This window comes from Onychostoma macrolepis, chromosome 11, assembly GCF_012432095.1.
Source record: "Onychostoma macrolepis isolate SWU-2019 chromosome 11, ASM1243209v1, whole genome shotgun sequence".
Classification (NCBI taxonomy): domain Eukaryota; kingdom Metazoa; phylum Chordata; class Actinopteri; order Cypriniformes; family Cyprinidae; genus Onychostoma; species Onychostoma macrolepis.
This window is the reverse complement of record NC_081165.1, coordinates 9071352-9091276: the sequence shown is the minus strand read 5'-3', so window position 1 is coordinate 9091276 and position 19925 is coordinate 9071352. Positions and strand designations below refer to the sequence as shown.

At 36.3% G+C, this 19925-nt stretch overlaps 1 protein-coding gene across 17 annotated transcripts in view; it reads left to right on the top strand.

Annotated features, from left to right (window-relative positions):
* The window catches only part of camta1b (calmodulin binding transcription activator 1b), a 332021-nt gene that overhangs the window by 208998 nt on the left and 103098 nt on the right, over window positions 1–19925 (top strand). For all 17 annotated transcript variants that reach the window (XM_058792231.1, XM_058792239.1, XM_058792227.1 and 14 more), the window contains one exon: window positions 7366–7501. In XM_058792231.1, the coding sequence (XP_058648214.1) occupies window positions 7366–7501 (136 nt within the window). The remainder of the gene's footprint in view (window positions 1–7365; window positions 7502–19925) is intronic.

The window sequence follows — 19925 nt, the reverse complement described above, 5'->3', positions numbered from 1 at the left end:
CTTCCTGTCATTCCAATTCCAATTCAACTTCTTGTGTTTTGCAGTCAAGTTCTAAATTTTGAACAACCCTTGTGTCAACAGCAAAGCGGCTCTAATGCGGCCTTAATTTACGCAGAACCGAATCCTAAAAGTTTAATTGGCATCTTTTGCTCCCCCCTTCCCCCTTTCTGCAGATGCAAATCTTGTTTACATCAGTGTTGGACACTGTGTTTTTTTTTTTTTGTCATGTAGTATATTGGAACCCGAGGGCAAAGAAAACAGTTTAAAAACATCTCCAACATACGCAGCGTAATGTTTCTAGTAATGATTTAATTAGGTTTAATAGCTTCCTTGGCTTTACCCTTTTCACACTCATCCAGTTAACACAATGCAGAAGCCTCAATGCGATTTTCCCTGAGGGCCGAAACTCAGTGCCGTCTTTCCATTACTGTTCACACCACAGCTCCAAATGCCACCACCATTGATAACCTCCAACCCCCAGAGGGAAAGCCTGAAAACGAGATGATCGGGAAGCCCATCGTATGCCGCAACTCCTATATGCAATTATTCAGCCATGAATGCTGTGGCCTTTCCATGCCCTTTGGAAAACTCACCCTGACCAAATGCTCACTGGGGTTGCTCGGTCTGGGGGCGTTGTGCATTTTAAGGTTAGCGCTTGTTGCCTGTGGTCGCCTTATTGATCCCGGGAAGCCTGGTGCTCTCTGCTTTTTGGAGATAAGGCAACAGACTCGACCCCCTCCTTATCCCACTGGCCCCGCCAGACTTACAAACACAAACACCCAATTTCTAATCCACTTGTGGGCTGCTGAAGACAGACAGGCCTTTATTTATACCCTTTCAAGCCGTCCTCGGGGTCCGCCGTTCCGATAAGCCATGTAGGGACATCAGTTTTCTTGTTTGGAGGCAATCAGATGTAGACGAAGCCCTCCACCCATCACTGTCCTGACCCTGTCTGTTTTAGCCAACCGAAGGAGAAGGAGCCGAACTGACCGAAACGCCAGGTGTGGATGGGATCAGTGTTCTGTAATGCTGAGCGTGACAAAAGGATCAAGCTCATGTCCGAAACTGTGCGATAGGACATAGTGGAGACTACAGATGCAGTGCCACGAATCACTCTTGGTTCCAAATGTTTACAGTCAACATGAATTTTGAAACTGACCCTGAATGTCAGCTGGAATTGAATTATATTAATTCCTGGTCTTATTGAGCACAGTCCAGAATTGCAATTCCCAATCAATAGTGTAATTTTTTATTTTTTTATTGCAACTTTGAGTACTGAAGTACAGTTTTCAAGAAAACACACTTCAGTGTATTATTTACCTAAAATAGCTATTTAGTCATTGTTTAAGGCTGCTGTTTGAGGCAATCAGTGTTGTGAAGGTTATTTTGGAAATGTAATAGGTTACAGAATACAAGTAACCCTATTTAACATGTAATAAGTCATGTAACTATTTCAATTACTCTATTAATGTAACCGATTACATTTGACTACTTTTTGATTACTTTTCTACATTTCTAATGAATGTTTTCAACCATTTTGAAACATTTAAAGCAGGCAGGGTTATATCAGTACTCAACACTGAATACTGTCAGACTTTCAAAATGCTTCACTTGAATTAAGATTATAACAATTTAATTTAAAGCACAACCACCACAAAATCAGACTTCACCTCTATTTTACTTTGAGATCATTCTGAGGTTAAATACAGATTTTGAAATCATAATAAGAAACCATTTAATAGCTATGATACTGTTTTTGAAATCAAATCTTTGCATATCTATGACAGGAAACACTGCCTTGGGGGAAGAAAAAAAACAGTTAATCTTAACAGTAAATCATTTATCACAGTAAATGTGTGAAAATACTCAGATGTAACCCCCTTTGTAATCGTTAACATTTTCATAAGTTTTTCTCTGTAACTGTAAAAGATTACAGTTACATTTATTTTGTAATTAAATGAAGTAATTCCGTTTCATGTAACTAGTTACACCCAACACTGGAGGCAATGCAGTCTTTTCCAATAGTTAACATAGTATTTTATAGTTAGTTAACATGTACATGTTAGTCACATGCATGTGTGTGTATTTATATATACATAATAAATATACACAGCACACATGCATATATTATGTAAATAAAAACTTTTATTTTGGATGCGATTAATCATTTGACAGCACTAAAAGCTAACAGCTATATCAAATAAGCATAGATCATACCACATTACGGAAGTAAAGTGGGTTCTGAATGTCGTTTCATGTTGACTTTCACTCATTACAGAGAATTGAAGAATTGGTTCCCTTTTGAATCGAAGTGGCCACACAAAACAGGCTGAACTGTAATTCAACATAACTAATGGATTCTGGGAAATTAAGTGTTCTTCTACACTGACCCTCAAAAGAGAGTTTATATCTGATTAAATATATAAACTAAATACAATTTAGAATTTCATTTAAATTCTAATTCCTTACATTCAAATCAGAATTGCAATTCTGCATCCTCTTTGCGTCCTAAATTCAAACTGAATTCAAATTCAGGCATGAAGTTGGTTTTTAAAACGCTCTGAATCTGCCACAGCCTTGCTTCACTGCCATCAGAGGCTGCGATTAGCAACTCATCTCGATAAGACGCTTGAACACTGATGGGATCTTGTCTCCAGAAACACCCTCAGCATCCCCTCAGACAGCAGAAATCAAATTCTGTTCAATCAGACTCACAATTACATTAGATCGCATCCAATAGCAGCGCACAGACGGCGCATGTGCTCGTCCGCATGTGTTTTTGCGTTCGACGTGTGCCGCAGTCCTGTCACCATGGTAATGAGGTGATTGATTGATGAGTGTGATTGCTGACATTGAGGGGTGGGCAGGTGGGAGAATACATGGGGGGTGATTTGTTACCGCCTGCCACCTCTGTTATCGCTTATTAAATCAACAGGCAAGGTGAGGAGATATGAAAACAGGCGGAGAGAGGCAGGACTCCTGCAAGGATAAACAGCTCAGCTCCTGTGCCATATGGAATACCAGTCCTTAAGGTGGCTAAATGCCAGCGTGACTGTACACACACCAGGAGCTTCTGTCTGTTAACAGGTATCAGATGCTCTGGTGGTCGAGTCAAACGTTGTGATGCTCGGATAAGACGCAACTGGAGTGTCTTTTTTTGTATGTGCAATAGTTGCACTTCGTTATAGTAGGTATGGATCTTTTAAGTTATTTTTGACTTATATTTGGTATATCATTCTAAGCATGCACCACATTAATTATAAGATCCATAAATAAAACAAAAATATTATTATTTATGGTAACACTAAGGTACATTTTCGGTACGTTTCAATTTTGTAATTTTAATTTTTATTTATTTATTTTATTTATTGTTTTTAAATTTGATTTAAAATACCATGTTAAAGTAACCATGTAAATTTTTAATAACAGAACCGGATGCTACTTGTTAATTTACTTTACTTGTAAATTTAGTTACTTTTCAGTTATGTTTCAGTAGTGTAATTAATTATATTATTTATTTATTTATTTTTTTTTTTCCACATGCTCTTTCTAAAAAAAAAATTTAAAAAAATAGGCAGTATACAGGATACACTACATATTATATAATATTTAGTAAACCGTATTTGTTGATGACTTAAGGTAGGTTAAAGGGCCAATAAATAAATAAAAAATAATAATAATCATCTTTGGACCTTCTAGTTTGGCCAAAATGTGGGCATATTTCATAATTGTTCAAAATGTTCCCCACAGTGCAATGCGCATTGCACTTGACATGGCCCTTAATTTATAGTGCGGCATTTTAAAAATAAAGTATTTTGACTTATTTAATTGGGTTTCCAAGACCTAAGACATTTTTACACAAAACTGGATAAAAATACAAAGTGCTCAAAATACATTCAAGATCACTGCTGAATGGCAATTAAATGGAAGTGCTTGTTAATATTGTTCTATATTACTGTTTTATATGTTTAGTTTACATAATGATATACTATTTCTAAACATTAGGCAGTATACAGTATATACTACACAGTATTCATTATTTGTTAAGCAGTATTTGTTCGCGTTCACATCTTTGTATTCTATTTAAAAAAAAAAACTATTTTACACAAAATTGGATTAAAAATGCAAAATACCCATATTTATATCGAAGATGATATTTAAATGGCAATTCAATTGAATTTTACTTGTTAGTATTGTGCCATCGTACTGTTTTAAATGTTTATTTATGTATATTGAGTATTTTACATACTATTCCTTAATATACCATACTGCACATTATTCAGCATTTAGTATTTAAGCAGCATTTAGTAATGTTCATATGATGTTATTTTATTCTAAACATGATGAAACATAGGTTAAAAGACCAATTATCAAAAATAGTACTATTTGGACTAGAACTAAAGTACTTGTACTATTTATGTATAGTATGTAGTATGATTGCACTTGAAATGGCCCTTTCTAGTACTTTTTAGTCAAAAAATCAAGCTTTTTGACTATTTTTTAATTGGGTTGCCAAGACTTAAGACATTTTTATTCAAAATTGGATTGAAAATGCAAAATATGCATATTTGTATCCGAGATGCAGCTGAACGGTAACAAAATTGAGTTACTTGTCAATAGGGTAGTTGAAAACATTTATCGTTGCATAATAAGTTTTTTCTTCTGTACAGTAGTGTACAGTATATAGTGTGTATTATTGAGTATTTAGTAGTCAGTATTTGTTTGCGTTGTCAGCATCATTTGCTAACTGCGGCACCATGGCACTGATACCTGCACATTTGCATCCGTTTATCATCTGTTTTCGCAGGAGATCACTTGCGCAAGTGTTGGAACATCCCAAATTTAGCTTATTCAAAACTGAAGCCTCGTGTCTTGCTTTTTGCGTTTACAATTGTTATTACGCCGCTATTTCCACAGTGTCTTTCAGGTGTAAACGAGCTTCAACAGAAAGCTCTCTCACCACCACAGCACAGGCGCTTTATTTAGTGTAAAATGAGCAGAATAAAATGAATAATTTAGAAACCTGTGGTAAGAAGACACTTTCTAACTTTCCTGAACATTTCCCAGGTTGCTAGAGGTAAATCTAACATGTTGCCAGAACGCCGTGTCTGTATGTGCAGCTGTGCAATTTCGCCCTTTGATATTGTATTATAATTGGTGCCTTTAAAAAATACACCTGCTGTGAATTAGGGTGGCCCACAAAGTTATTCTGTGATTGCATTATAATATCCTTCTAAAACACGTCAGCACTCAAGTGCAACTACTACAGATTTGATGTATTATGAATGCATTCCAAAGCATTACAATCCCATTTATTATTCATTATACAGATATCTAAAGCTCTGCTGAAGGTCCTACACAGTTATATCGACTGCCTGTGTTTAATCAAACATATGCCGCCCTTTGAATAAGACAGTATTCCCAACCACATCCCTTTAAGAACATTTCTTCCCTGCCCAGATTTTCCATTTCTGTCTGGCACATTAAGTCGCTGAAACAGAAGAGGCGTCCTGTCATCCGAGTGTGATAACAGAACGGTTAGCTTTCCCTTTGCCCTGCTCTCCATGTATAAATATGTATAATTCTGATAAGATTAATTGGATCGCCTAAGTACACAGAGAAGGAGAGAGAAAGAAGACGCAGAAGAGAGCTCTTGTTCCGGCTGCTTTTCGGAAATGTGCTCCGGGCCCACCTCACATTCCCCTGCTAAAGTGCTTCATTTTTTTCTAGAACAAACTGCCTTCAATTAAAAAAGAAAATGGCTTACCCAAAGGTCCCGAGGAAAAGGAGCCGAGCAAATGGCTTGAACACACTCACGATAAATAGTCCTGTTAAAATATTAAGCATTCTGAAAAGTGTTCGATACAAAATGCTCACCTGTGTCTTAATGTGGAAAGATATTTCTTTGAGTTTCCACTGCTAAGAGAAATTATCATCACTCACTGCGTGAGGGAATCTGTTGGAAACATTCTCACATCATATTTCACAACAAAATAAAAATCTAAATAAATATATATATATATATATATATATATATATATATATATATATATATAGTTTCCCCATTATTATTATTCTGTCCATATATGCAAATCCATATCTATATATGTTGAGTCTTGGTCCTTGTACACGAAGTGCAGTTTGAATTTTGACTTATTCTGATTTCCTGTCCCTGTTCTGATTTTATGAATAAAAAGTGTCAAAAAGTCCCAAACTAACTACAAAGCAAAGATCACACGCATCTCTCCCACAGATTTTTTTCTGAAGGTTTCTGAGGCTACACGGCATGGCATGTACTGGCAGGGCACTTCTGCCTTCCACATTTGTTTTGGCAAACGGCACCCGAGAAACATTCCCATGGCATCGGTCGTCACCGGTGAAAAATGAGCACAACCAGCCAATGCACATGACAGAACCTATAAACAGTCATCGAACCAATTCCCATTAAATACAGTCCCAAGACCGATTGTTTGTGTGTCAAACCAAGAAGTGGGCAGAGAAGAATTCTCTACAAACGCAGAGCCGGCAATAAACCTCCAGTATAAATGGGAACGGACGGGCCACATAAAGGGTCTCAATGTGATATTAATTCTGCTACCGCTGCGGTCTGGAAGGCACTCCGTCAAGCTAACGTGTTTTACTCCGTCTACGGTACGGTTATGATAATAATGAGCTGTACATTCCTCACATCAGCTCTGAGCGATAGAGGCAAGAGTCATTGGTGTGTTAAAGTGTTTTATTATTACTGGAATTATGAATTATTTTGTGGGAAATTCTTTCTGCACTCATGAGTCTATAAATTGAAGGAGGTTGGTTTACTCTGAATGCTCTTATGCTGTAAAATATTCTGTGCCACTAACTTAAGAGAAAGCGGCTGTTATTTGTAATTTATTTTATTTTTAATTTTAATTTGTGTAATATATATATTTATATATATATTTTTAATTTGTGTTTGTTTTGTATATATATATATATATATATATATGTATATGTGTGTGTGTATGATGTATGTATATATGTATATAACTGCATATGTATATGTGTGTGTATGTATGTATGTATATATATATATATATATATATATATATATATATATACAGAATAAAGGGTTAAAATAATATGTAATTTTATATTATCTTTGGATTTATGTATATAATGTTTATTTGTTTCAATTTCATTCCCATTTCTATTTTTAATATTTATTTTAATATTCTGTGTTTTAGTAAATACTGTGTACTGTGTACAGTCGGTCTACTTCACCTTATTTGTCTTAAAAAAATATGCAATTGCTATTATTAAAGTATGTGTTTTTTGTGTGTGTGCTAAGACAAATCCATTTAAACTCTCCCTTTCTCTTTGTCTCAGGCCACAGAATGGGTCTATGATCCTCTACAACAGGAAAAAGGTGAAGTACAGAAAGGATGGCTACTGCTGGAAGAAGAGGAAAGATGGGAAAACCACGCGGGAGGATCACATGAAGCTCAAAGTGCAGGGAGTCGAGGTGAGAGGCTGTTCGCTATTAGTAACACGATACAATCGCGAACTCTCCCGAAAACCTCATGGAAGCACAGACTGTCAAACCATGAGGTTTTTGTGTGCGTCTGGCTTTAGTGTCATCAGTACAGTGATTGTTCCTGGACACGCCATTGAGGAGAAAACTGGTGTCTATTTTTTTCACAAATCCTTTGATGGTGCTTTCATCACGTTAACTTGTGTAAGCGAGGATGTGTTTGTGTGTGTATGTCCATTGCACATGACCTTTCTAAGATATGAACCCCCCCCCACCGGCCGCGGCGCCACGCGTCCCTGTGCGGATGACTCTAATGTGTCAGCTCAGGCGTGGCCCCTTTAAATGAAGAACCGTAATGAAGCATGTCTCCGGTCCCTGCGTTCCTGCTCACTGCCTCTAATGAAGAGAAATGTCAGCACATTGCCGATTTAGCGGCGTGATAGAACGAACGCATGGATGAGTGCGGGCCTCGCCGGTCTCCTCTGACGCTCTACCTACCCGAGTTGTTCACCTGAGCCGTGTGCCTTGATCTAACTGAGCTTTATGAGGCCAGTTAGAGACGGAGATGATATTTAGCGTAATACATTGCTGACATGTGGAGCCTTTACAGGGAAAGATTATGCAAAGATTACAGTTCTATCACTGTTTATTAGCAATTATGTCATTCCAAACCCTTGTGACTATTATTTCTTATATGAAACACAAAGCATAATGTCCAACCTGTTCTTTTCTATACTGCTAACTTTAATAGCAACTGGGGCTGTCAAAGTCAAAAATGCCAAAAAAAAAAAAAAAGTTGCGTAAAAGGATCATAAATCTTGTTCATGTCAAACGTTTGTTATATTCTGAGTCTTTTAAAATTGTCTCAATTGATATATGATATTCAGTGATATTTGTTTTAACGTGTCAAGCCACGTTTGAATATGTGCAGATGATATTAAAAGAGTTTCTATACAGCAAACAAGTTGTATGGACTACTTTTATGGTACTTTTTTGGAGTTGAAATGCCCTTTGTAGTATTGAAGAGAGATAATTTATTGTTAAGTATGAGTAAATATGACAAAATTATCATTTTAAGTCAGCAATTCCTTTAAAATGGCATTTCAGGCAGATCTCTTTTAATGAATTGGACAAGAGTTTAAGAATTTAAATGCTTGTACAAACAAATTACTCTTATGAGTAAAAAAAAAAAAAAAGTATGGAGTTCTTTTATGGCACTTATTTTGTCTATTTTGGAGTTTGAATGCCCCTGGTCAGTATATACTTTTGTTGTATTGAAAAGAGCAGTATTAATTGAACCAGCTCACAAGAGTCATTTCCTTTTAATAAATTAGTCAAAATGGTTCAGTCATTCACTGAAGGTTCCAGCTCATATGAGTCCCTTGTTTGAATGCAAACAAATAGAAGTACAAACAAATGGCTCTTATTAGTTCTTTTAATGAATCGTTCGAAACCAGTTGTATCAACTACTTTCACGGTTCATTCTTGGAGCTTTAATGCTCTTGGTCACTATATACTTTAGTTTTTGCATAGTTATTGCATAGAGTGACACCTTTCTAAATGTTTGGAATGATGTGATGGTGAGTAAACACGACAGAATGATCATTTTAAATGAGCAGTACTTTTAAAATATAATTCCCACGCAGATATAATGCTTCTAAAATACAAATAAAAAACGAGCTGGTTCTTTTTAATGAAGCCGTCAAAATGATTCACTGATTCATTAACAGAACCAGCTCGTAGGAGTCAATTGTTCACCTGTTTGTACAAACAAATGAATCTTATGGGCTGGTTCTTTTAATGAGTCAGTCAACAAGAGGCACTGAGATTCAAAAGAGTCAAAAGCTTCAAGGAAGCAACTTCTATGAGTCCTCTATTTGAATGTTTGTTCAAACAAATTGCTCTAATGAGCAGGTCAAAAAAAGTTGGATGGAGTGCTTTAATGGTACTTTTTTTGTCCATTTTGGAGCCTAATTGTCTCAGTGTGTGTTTTTGTTGTTTTGAAAAGAATAGCGTGAAAATACCCTCATGTCAGCTCAAACATTTATGGAAATAAGTAAATGATGACAGAATGATATTTTAAGTGAATGGAACTTCCAGCAGATGTAATGCTTGTATAACACAATTCTACCATTTAGTACAACACAAGCTAAGCAAATATGACAGGCATGAAATGTGTATTTGTCCATCTGTGAAAAGCATTATGTGTGGTGCCGATGGCAGACTCCACTATAGAACATCCCTAGGGGCATTTTTCAATGCGGATCATTCCTCCAAATTTGTTTGACACGTTGAAAACAGGGTAGAAAATGGGTGGACAGCTGATGTTGAATCAATAATCATACAAGATGTTTCTGTCTGGAGGGACGGTAGGTCTGAATGAACAACGACATTCTGACTGATGATCGTTTCACCTGCGCTGGGCTAAAAGGGCAACGGTGGCGAGTCTCTTGGTTTGTTTTCCGGTTTGCTGGTCACGTAATTGCATATTAGGATGTAAAATCAGAGCTATTCCCAGAGATTTGGCCCTTTGGAAATCTGCATTTCATTTTATATTGGCATTGGCAGATATTTCAGGTACTTTGTCTGTGTGTGTTCAACTAATAAGCACATTTATTATTTCTCAATGCAATCAAGCGAAGTAGGATACATTAGCGTACATTAGGACTTAAATCAGATTCAAATGTGTTTTATTTTGGCTCTATGAAACAAGCGGAAACACACTCATCCACTGAGGGGATTTTGGCACAATGACACAAATACCCAAAGGCTTGAGCGAGAGAGATAGAGTTCAAATGAAAAAGCTCTGCAGGGCATCTCTGCAGTTTCTAAATGGAAAATATTATTCAATTTTTAGCTTATTTTCCTCCTTGTGTTAGTCGAGCTTTTATTGGGGGGGAAAAAAGGCATTTTTACAACCTCTTTCTGACCCTTAAATTTAACAGCATGTTTTTATTACAGCTGCTTTAAGACTACATGCAGATGAGCAACAAACAAATGACTCTTATCATCTAAAGATTTACTGGTTAAAAGGAGACCTATTATGCCCCTTTTTACAAGATGTAATATAAGTCTCAGGTGTCCCCAGAATGTGTCTGTGCAGTTTTAGCTCAAAATACCCAACAGATAATTTATTATATCATTTTGAAAATGCCTATTTTGAGTGGAAGCAGAAACACTGCATGTTTCTGCATGTTTTTTTTTTTTTCTTTCTTTTTTTCTTGTGCATGTCTCTGCAAATGAGCTGCTGCTCCCAACCCCCTTTTCCAGAATAGGGCTGCCTGTGCCTTTACAGCTCATACCTCAGATACTCTGCTAAAAGATTTTAATTATCATGACTATCGTGCTGAAATCATGCGTTTTAAACCATATTAGTTTACATTTCTGATATACGGTTTTCTGAGCGCACACATCCGAAGCACGCGCACAGAAAGCGGCTGTCGCACGGCATGAGAGTACTAAACTAAGTTCTCTTTCATGTCTTTTTGCGCTTAAACTGTCCAAAAAAATCATTTTGTTGTTCTTTTTCACATTTTATGGGTTGGTAGATGCACCGGGGACCTGATTATAGCATTTTAACACGGAAAAATCTGTAATTTCAATTGGTTTATGCAAACAAATTACTAGCCCTGTATGAGCTTTCCTTTTAATGAATCAGTCAAATAGATTCATTCATTCAGTCTTTCTTTCGTTAGTTGTCTTTGTATTATGTCTTTTTATCTTCTCATATTTGATTCAGACTGCAAACTCACAATATATACTGTAGGAACTTGAATGGCAGTGTCGGGAACCAGTTCACCAGAGTGCTTATAAGGGGACAGAAATCAACCCCAAACCTGCCCCTGAGCTCTCCATCATAAGCCATTCCTGCCCTCTGGACACCAAACACATTAAAGTGCTCTCTAGATCCCCACACTCACTCTGTTTGCTCTGATAAAGAACTAAGCCATTTACTAGCATCCATTGGAGACCCTGGTTACCTAGCGATGGTGGCAGTAGCCATGGGAGCGGTAGTCACAGCGACAGAGAGGATAATTGCAGTAGTTAGGTAGTTTCACTATTAAAGGAAACTAAGATGATAGAGCTGTGACTGAAGCCAGTGGGGATGTGATCTTGAATGTGTGTGTGTGTCACCAGATCTCACTAAACCTGTCAAGAACATGGCCGGGTCATATTTTTTCCCAAATTCAAAAGAAAGAAAATAAGAAATTGTATAACAAAAAAAAAAATAGGCATAGGTCTATTTATTTATTTATTTATTTTTTAATTAATTATTATTATTATTATTATTATTGTATTTAATGTGTATGTAAATGTGATATTGTGTGTGTGTGTGTTTGTGTGTGTGTGTATTTAAATTATACAAAATTGTTAAATTATATATTACAACTATATGTTGTTCTGCCATTAATTTATGCTGATTTATGCTGATTTTATTTAAAGACATTGTTTTACAATATTACAGTAACAATATTTGAAATCTAATGAAAACTTTCCACATTAAGAATATGAAATACATAGAAAAACATTATCATGAAAATAATATCAGTACAAAAAATCATAATATTCATTTTTATTTAATTTTTTTATTTTACTTTATTTATTTATTTTGGCGGGTGTGTGTGGGGGGGTTCACCCATTAGGAACAGTGAGGAACTTACTTGGTTATTTGTAGAGGAAAGGAATGTTTTAGTTTCACAGTCTCATGGAATTTTTCTGCAGTAAGGCAAACTGTTGTACCCATAGCTCTGTTTAATCCGATTTGCTCTGTGCCATTTGCTTTTGTTTTTTCATCAGTTGTGATATTTAAGCCTATTATTTAGTTTAGTTTAGTTTGTCTTGTTTTGACAGGCTTCGTGAGACACGTGTGACGTAGCGTGTGCACTGTCGTGGAAACTAATTCCACCGGCCCAAGTCATCTAGCAAATAAAGCCTCTGTTGTGTGCATTATGATTGAACGTACACACACATTTGTTGAGCGTAGACACACACATAAACCCCCACCCGAAGACGTAACAGATGTGCATCCGTCGTGTGAGTTGTTCCGTTCGCCTGGAGACTCGCAGATTAAACCAACAGGAATAAATCAAGGCTATTAGAATGGCTGCTAATGCCTAGAGAAAAGTGGAGAAACATACAGGCTAATGCTGCTTGATTAAGGGAGGGAGACTGACCAAGAAACAGCCAGTGGAACTGGCACATCTTACTGTATGTCTTTTTTGACCTCCATGCCAGTAGGGGGAGAGAGAGAACAGATCTAATATGAAATATTTTGTCAAAATTGTGGTTTATAATGCAACTGTAATACTTTGCTATACAATATATTGCATCTAAACAAGCTGTATTCACAGGCAAACCCGTGATTTAAACACATTTCGTCCACATGCACAGTGTTTTGCCAGCATTTCCTAAAGCCAAAATCTGCTAAACGCATTCATGCACTAAAACTTCCCAGACTCGCATCCCCCTGGGAAGTTCCTGGTTACAAGTTCAGAAGTCATAATTATGCTGTGATGTGGCTTCAAGTGATTTTGGTTGGACTCACTTCTTTTTTTCACTTTCCAACAAAAACAGGAAGCTTTTTAGCTCTAATGAAACAAAATACAGTAAATGGTAAAGGATGTACATTAGGTGTGTAATTGATGCTTTATCTGTATTTTATCATTTTTATGCGGCCATAAAGAATGATTGGAAATGTGGTTTAGTCTGGCGCCTCATAAACCAGCTAAATAAGTAGTATTTCCCAGCAAGTCCTATCACTATTATTCATCTTCAGAAAACAAAATGCATTGAAGTCAAACTGTTTGGTCACTGTTAAGACTTCTCCATGATTCTTTAATTTAGTCAAAAATTGATTTAATGTAAATTAGAGAGTCTAACTGTGTTGCTGTGCAGTTGCAAACATGTTCAGAATGGTTGTTATGTAGCTAATAAGGTGTTCTGAAGATAGATATGTATAGGTAGATGTCACATTCGATCCATCCATGCAGAGATGTCGATGCATCTGCAGTTTTATTGTGAGTGTCGTCACTCACAATAAAAATAAATGAGTTTCAGGATGCCACAACAATGTGCAGCCTCTGGTTTCAAAAACTGCTGACATTTAAATTCCTGGGGGAAAAAATGGATAAACTTTCACAGGTAAAAATGTGTTGGTTTGGGTTTTTAATGTGTATTATAGTATAGGTTTTTAAACGATAGTATCTTTTAAATGTTGTGCTAGCTAACAGCCACTAAATAGGGTATCTGCCTATACATATCTATGGTTCTGAGTGGTTGGTTGCCAGAGTGTTGCTATGCAGTTGTTATAGTGTACTGAGTGGTTTCCAGGGTGTTGCTGTGCAGTTTCTAAGATGTTTTGGTAGTTGCTATGTGGTTTTTAAGGTGTTCCAAGCATTTGGTTGCCAGGGTGTTGCTGTGCAGTTTCTAAGATGTTTTGGTAGTTGCTATGTGGTTTTTAAGGTGTTCCAAGCATTTGGTTGCCAGGGTGTTGCTATGTAGTTTCTTAGATGTTGTTGGTAGTTGCTATGCAGTTGTTATAGTGTTCTAACTGGTTGCCAGGGTGTTGCTATGCAGTTTGTAAGATGTTTTTGGTGGTTGCTATGTTGTTTTTAAGGTGTTCTGAGTGGTTGGTTGCGGTGTTGCTATGCAGTTTTTAAGATGTTCTTGGTTGTTGCTATGCAGTTGTTATAGTGTTCTGTGTGGTTGCCAGGGTGTTGCTATGCAGTTTGCAAGATGTTCTTGGTTGTTGCTATGCAGTTGATATGGTGTTCTGAGTGGTTGCCAGGGTGTTGCTATGCAGTTTCTAAGATGTTCTTGGTTGTTGCTTTACAGTTGTTACAATGTTCTGAGTGGTTGGTTGTCAGGGTGTTGCTATGCAGATGTAGTGTTCTGGGTGGTTGCTAAAGTGCTTTTGATAATTGCTTGTATTTATCTACGGTGCACAAAATACATAGAAACAAAACTGTTTGGCCAATATTTACAGTTACAATTTAATGTGCTTTGCCTTGATTCTTTAATTGCTTGAAAAATTGCTTTAAAGTAATCAGAAAGCATCTGACTGTGCTCACGATGTCAATTCAGACTTTCCAGCATGACTCGGAGGCCAGAGCTAGACCAGCCGCAATCTAGCAGAAGCTGTTGTCCAGGTTTGAGTGGAGTGACTCAGCAGGTGTGTTTGTGATAGTACTGATCTCTCCTCTCACTGATTCTCTCCACACCCCTCCTCCACGTCCTCACCATCCGCTCAAATGAATTTGGAACTCACAGCAGGAAGGTGTATCGAACCCCAAGTCCCTGGTGTGGAGGCTGGAGAAGAAATAGAGGCAGAAATCCAAAAAGAAACTTTGTGAATGAGTAAGACGATCGTGGGGGAGCCTCTGAGGAGAACAGTGAGAGAGCTTGTGAGGTACAGAGCAGAAAAATAAAAGCGTATGGATTATTGCTAGAGCTTCTGGGAGTTCCCGGAGCGGGAAAAGAAAAGATGGCTGCCAATGGTGCTGGAAGCTGTCAACTTGTGTTTGTCATCGAGTTCCATCGCTCGCTAACTCTGTCTCGCTGACTTTCATATGCTTTTTGTGGACATGAAACAGCATATTGTACATTTGTCAAAGCTAATCTCACCCAGCTCAGGGAGCCAACGTTTCTTGAAAAGAGGAACCATTTTCCCCAAATTATCCCAGTCGGTATCAGCTCAGGCTAATGTGCTGCTTCACATCTTGGTGTTAAAGTAGCGCTGCCATAAACACATTAAATTCTGTACAAACTTTTGTTTGATTGGGCTACAAGCAGACACTAATTTGGAGGAATGTTTCTGTGCTACTTAAACCTAAATTGTTTAATTGTGAAACGGGTTTCTGTGATTGCACAGATATAATGAATTCACAAACACTGCCGTGTTTCTTTTTTAAGACAAAATCTTTCGTGTAAGACGAGATGTAGCTCTTGGTTTCAGTTAGATGTCAATAGTTCTCAAGAGATTAGACTTCGTGTCTTACTCAGCACTTTAGCTGTTAATAGTGTTGAGATACTTGGACTCTGACTCTGCAATTATGAATGAATTTTGGGCTCAGACAGACTCAGGTGGACTCAGATTTAAACATTAAGAGCCTGATTTTTTCAGAAAAAACACAGTTTAGCATTTCACATATCATTTATGTCTGTGTCGCAATACACACTAAAGTAAATCCCTAGCCTTGAGCAACAGTGCTGTAGCTAATAATGATAAATATTAATTGTGCTTGCTTCATCTCAATCCACACAGTGCAAAATAATTATTCAGTTTGAATGTAAAACTGGACTATTATCCTGACACATAGGGCTGAAACAATTAGTCAACATTATCGACAATAAAAATTTGAATAGTCATTAGATCTCATATGACTTAATGTAAGGGCCTGTAATAAGGTTTGACTAGTATGGCGATGTAGTGCAAGACTGAAATTCAGCTTTCCTGGATGCAATCCAATAGAAGAAGACATGTCTATGAGAAGTGAAAACGAAGCCGAACCTGTAGAGTTTGGGAAAGTTTTACAAAACTACAAACAGAAAATATACTCACTGTGAAGTTCTTTTCCGTTCTTTGGTTAGAGGTAAAAAGAAGTTTTATATATGCAAGCTGTGCTTTATTGTTAGTGAACATCCCGATGCTGCTGAGAGTGATGTTTAGATTAATATGTAAATATATGCTGCATGATTTCCTCTCAGTAACGAAATAATCACACAACAAACATGGTGAGAAAACAACTGTTAAAGGATTAGTTCACTTCCTCAATAAAAATGTCCTGATAATTTACTCACCCTTATGTCATCCAAGATGGTCATGTCTTTCTTTGCCAGGGAATAAGGGTCTTATCTAGCATAAAAATTGGTCATTTTCTAAAAAAAAATTAAAAATATATTATTTTTAACCAATAAATATATACTTTTTAACTAATGCTCATCTTGCACTAGCTCGACCTCACGCATTACGTAATCACACGCGATAAAACAATGATGTCGGACGATTTTGAAGTTGGAGGAGAAAATGAGATGGAGTTTTTCACCCTACCTACCTATCTTTTTGAACGGAAGTACACAGACGAAGAACTAACCACACATGATTAGTTCACATTTGTTTTGTTTTTTGTAAAATGGCCAATTGTTTTGCTAGATAAGACCGTAATTCCTCAACTGGGATCATGTAAAGCCCTTTGAAACTGCAATTTGGACCCGCTGATCCCCATTGAAGTCCACTATATGAAGGAAACTCCTGGAATGTTTTCCTCAACAACCTTCATTTCTTTTCGACTAAAGAAAGTAAGACATGACCATCTTGGATGACATGGGTGTGAGGAAATTTTTATTCTGGAAGTGAACTAATCCTTTAATAAAGCGATGTGGAACACGAAAAAAAAAACATTGTCAGTGTTGCTTTCAACTTGATTTTCTCTAAATGCTCTATGTGATTATGTATAGAACATTTTTAGCTAAATATTTTAACGAATTGCAAAAGCTGATTAATCAATCAAAGCCTACCGATTAATCAGTGAAATAATCAACAATTAGTCAATTAAGCATTCTAATAATCATTCGATTATCAGAGTAATCATTTGTCGCAGCCCTACTGACTAACAATTGTTCTGAAGTCAGTGGGCCGACTATGTGAGGCCTGTTTGATGGCCGTCTGCATTCCTCCCTGCTTCTACCCAACAGGAAGCTTCCATAGATTATTTATCTGTGCTCGAAGGACTTCGTGGCTCCTGCATTATTCACAGTGTAAAAAGCAAGAGAGGCAATTTGGTCCAGCGTTATGTTCAATAAGCATAGCATCAATCCCCAGCCATGACGCAGGGCTCCGGTCCGGGCTGTGGAGGAGGTCAGGGAGACGTATAAAGTTGCCTTGTGTGCTTTCCGCTCCTATCTCTGGCTGTAAGACAGATAAGACGGACGGCAGCCAGCGTGGTTTCCCGAGCAAAAAGATGCAATCACGTTGGACTCACCCGGGATAATCGAGGGTGGGGAAATAATATTTTATTCAATCAATGAGGGTCAGTGTTCTGTGATGGACTTTTTGTGATCTCTCTGACATGTTTTCTCTTCCGCTCTCTTTTGAATCTCCTTCGAGTCTGTTTTCTTTGTTTCTCAGACTACATATAATATTCTTGCTGAATAATCCATTTTGGAGCCAGATGGAGGATGGGTTTACATGCATGCAAACTCTGCACACAGACACACACTCACCTATATATAAATATGTGTGTGTACTCACATACACTGATACAGGCGATGTCTTGAGACGCAATCGATACGCCTCTCTTCTGCAAAGGCTGAAGGAGCCATTGAGATCATTCTTGGCTCGTGGCCACAAGCTCTTTTATCCTTCAAAGTGTGTGTGTGGCCTTCCAGTATTGATGTTGTGGTGTGTGCCATGTCTGTGTTTTATTGAGTTTGTGTACAGTGTGTTGTGAATGCTGTGTGTCTATGACTCAATGTATGAAATGGAGAGAGAGCCCATATACATTATCGCCATATCCTCTAAAAGAACTGTTACTGATACAGTCATTTCTCCTCTCTATACCATGAGCATCATTTATACTTTATAGATGTTAAAAAAGGGGTTGAGTTTTATTTAGTTTCTCATTTTAGTTTACAGCATAAAATAAAATAAAACATAAAATACCTCATTTTAAATAAAATACAATTTAAAGCTATACATTTATTTATATACACAAGTATTTATATTTAATTATATTTTAATTTCTATTTAATTATATTATAGATTTTAATTAATTATATTTTTTATGTAATTAAATATTTAACTCCAAATATTTAAGTTAAATATTTTATATTGTTGGGTCCACAAAACATGTTTTTTTTTAAATATAAAACAGACATCACTTAATTAAAACAAAATGCTAGATAAATATTTACATTACATTTTCATAAACGAAGATTTCTATTTAATTAAATATTTACCTGTTTTATAAAATAGACATCACTTAATTTTAAATAACATTTATGTATTTGCATATATTTCTAGTGCTGTCAAGCGATTAATCGCGATTAATCACATCCAAAATAAAAGTGTTTGTTTACATATTATATGTATGTGTGCTGTGTATATTTATTATGTATATATAAATACACACACAAGCATGTATATAAATGTATTTATAATATAAATTATATGTATATAAATATAGACATACATGTAAATATTTTCAAAATATATACTGTATGTCTGTGTATTTATATATACATAATAAATATACACAGAACACATACATATAATATGTAAACAAACACTTATTTTGTATGCGATTAATCACAATTAATCATTTGACAGCACTAATTTATACATAATATTTATATTTTCCTTCAAAGCTATACATACATATATGTATATTTATATATAAAATATTTATTAGTTTTTTAATTTATATATATATATATATATATATATATATATATATATATATATATATATATATATATATATATATATACTATTCTTTCATGTAATTTAATATTTTAATTCATATTTTAAAATATTTTAGTTAAATATTCTATATCCTTAAGTCCACAAACTTTTCTATAAAATAGACATTGCTGCTGTTATGATAAATTAAAGTTCGGTGAGTGAGTCTGATTTGGTTCAGTAACCACTTTGAATGATTCACTGATTTCATGAGTGACTGATTTAAACAAAAAGATTAAAAGAACCAGCTCGTGAGAGTCATTTGTGAATTGCGTTAGACTGGTCGCACTGTATGTTTTTGATTCATTAAAAGAACTGGCTCATGAGAGTCATTTGTTTGTGAATTAGTTTGCACAACACTGTAGCAGCTGCATAGCACACAAGAACCAGCTTTTGCATGGAAAGCACCACTCACATGTTTCTTTAAACATGTAAAAACTAGTTAAAAACTGCTATTTCACAGCACGTCATTTTTTATTTTAGGTTCATATGTTTCCCATAGAGTTTTTCTTCTAGACAAACACGTGACTCTTTGATTCAGAGCGTCTAACAAGCCTTTCCTACAGAGCAGCAAATTGAGTCGCTTTTCAGGCCTTTCACTTTGTGTTTTTTGTGGCATGACAGGCAGGTTACGCTTGCATGCGGCCGCTAATACCCTCCCGAACATGTACGGTTGATCCGTGAAGCTCAAAAGACTCGTCCGAGTAAACACACTAAATGCTCATAAACACACACCATACTGACTCGTTCAGCCAGACATCTGACGTGAAACACAAAAACAGAATTACGTTCTCAATCCGGAGAGGCCTTTCAATGCGTAAATCACAGAGGAGAAATGCGCTGCTCACGCAAGTGTGCAAAATAAAGTCTCCAGAGGACAGAACAAGAAAACAGGGAGAGAGAGCAAGAGGTATTAAGCAATAAGGCATTCATGGGTATTCTGTGTTGTGAGTTTAA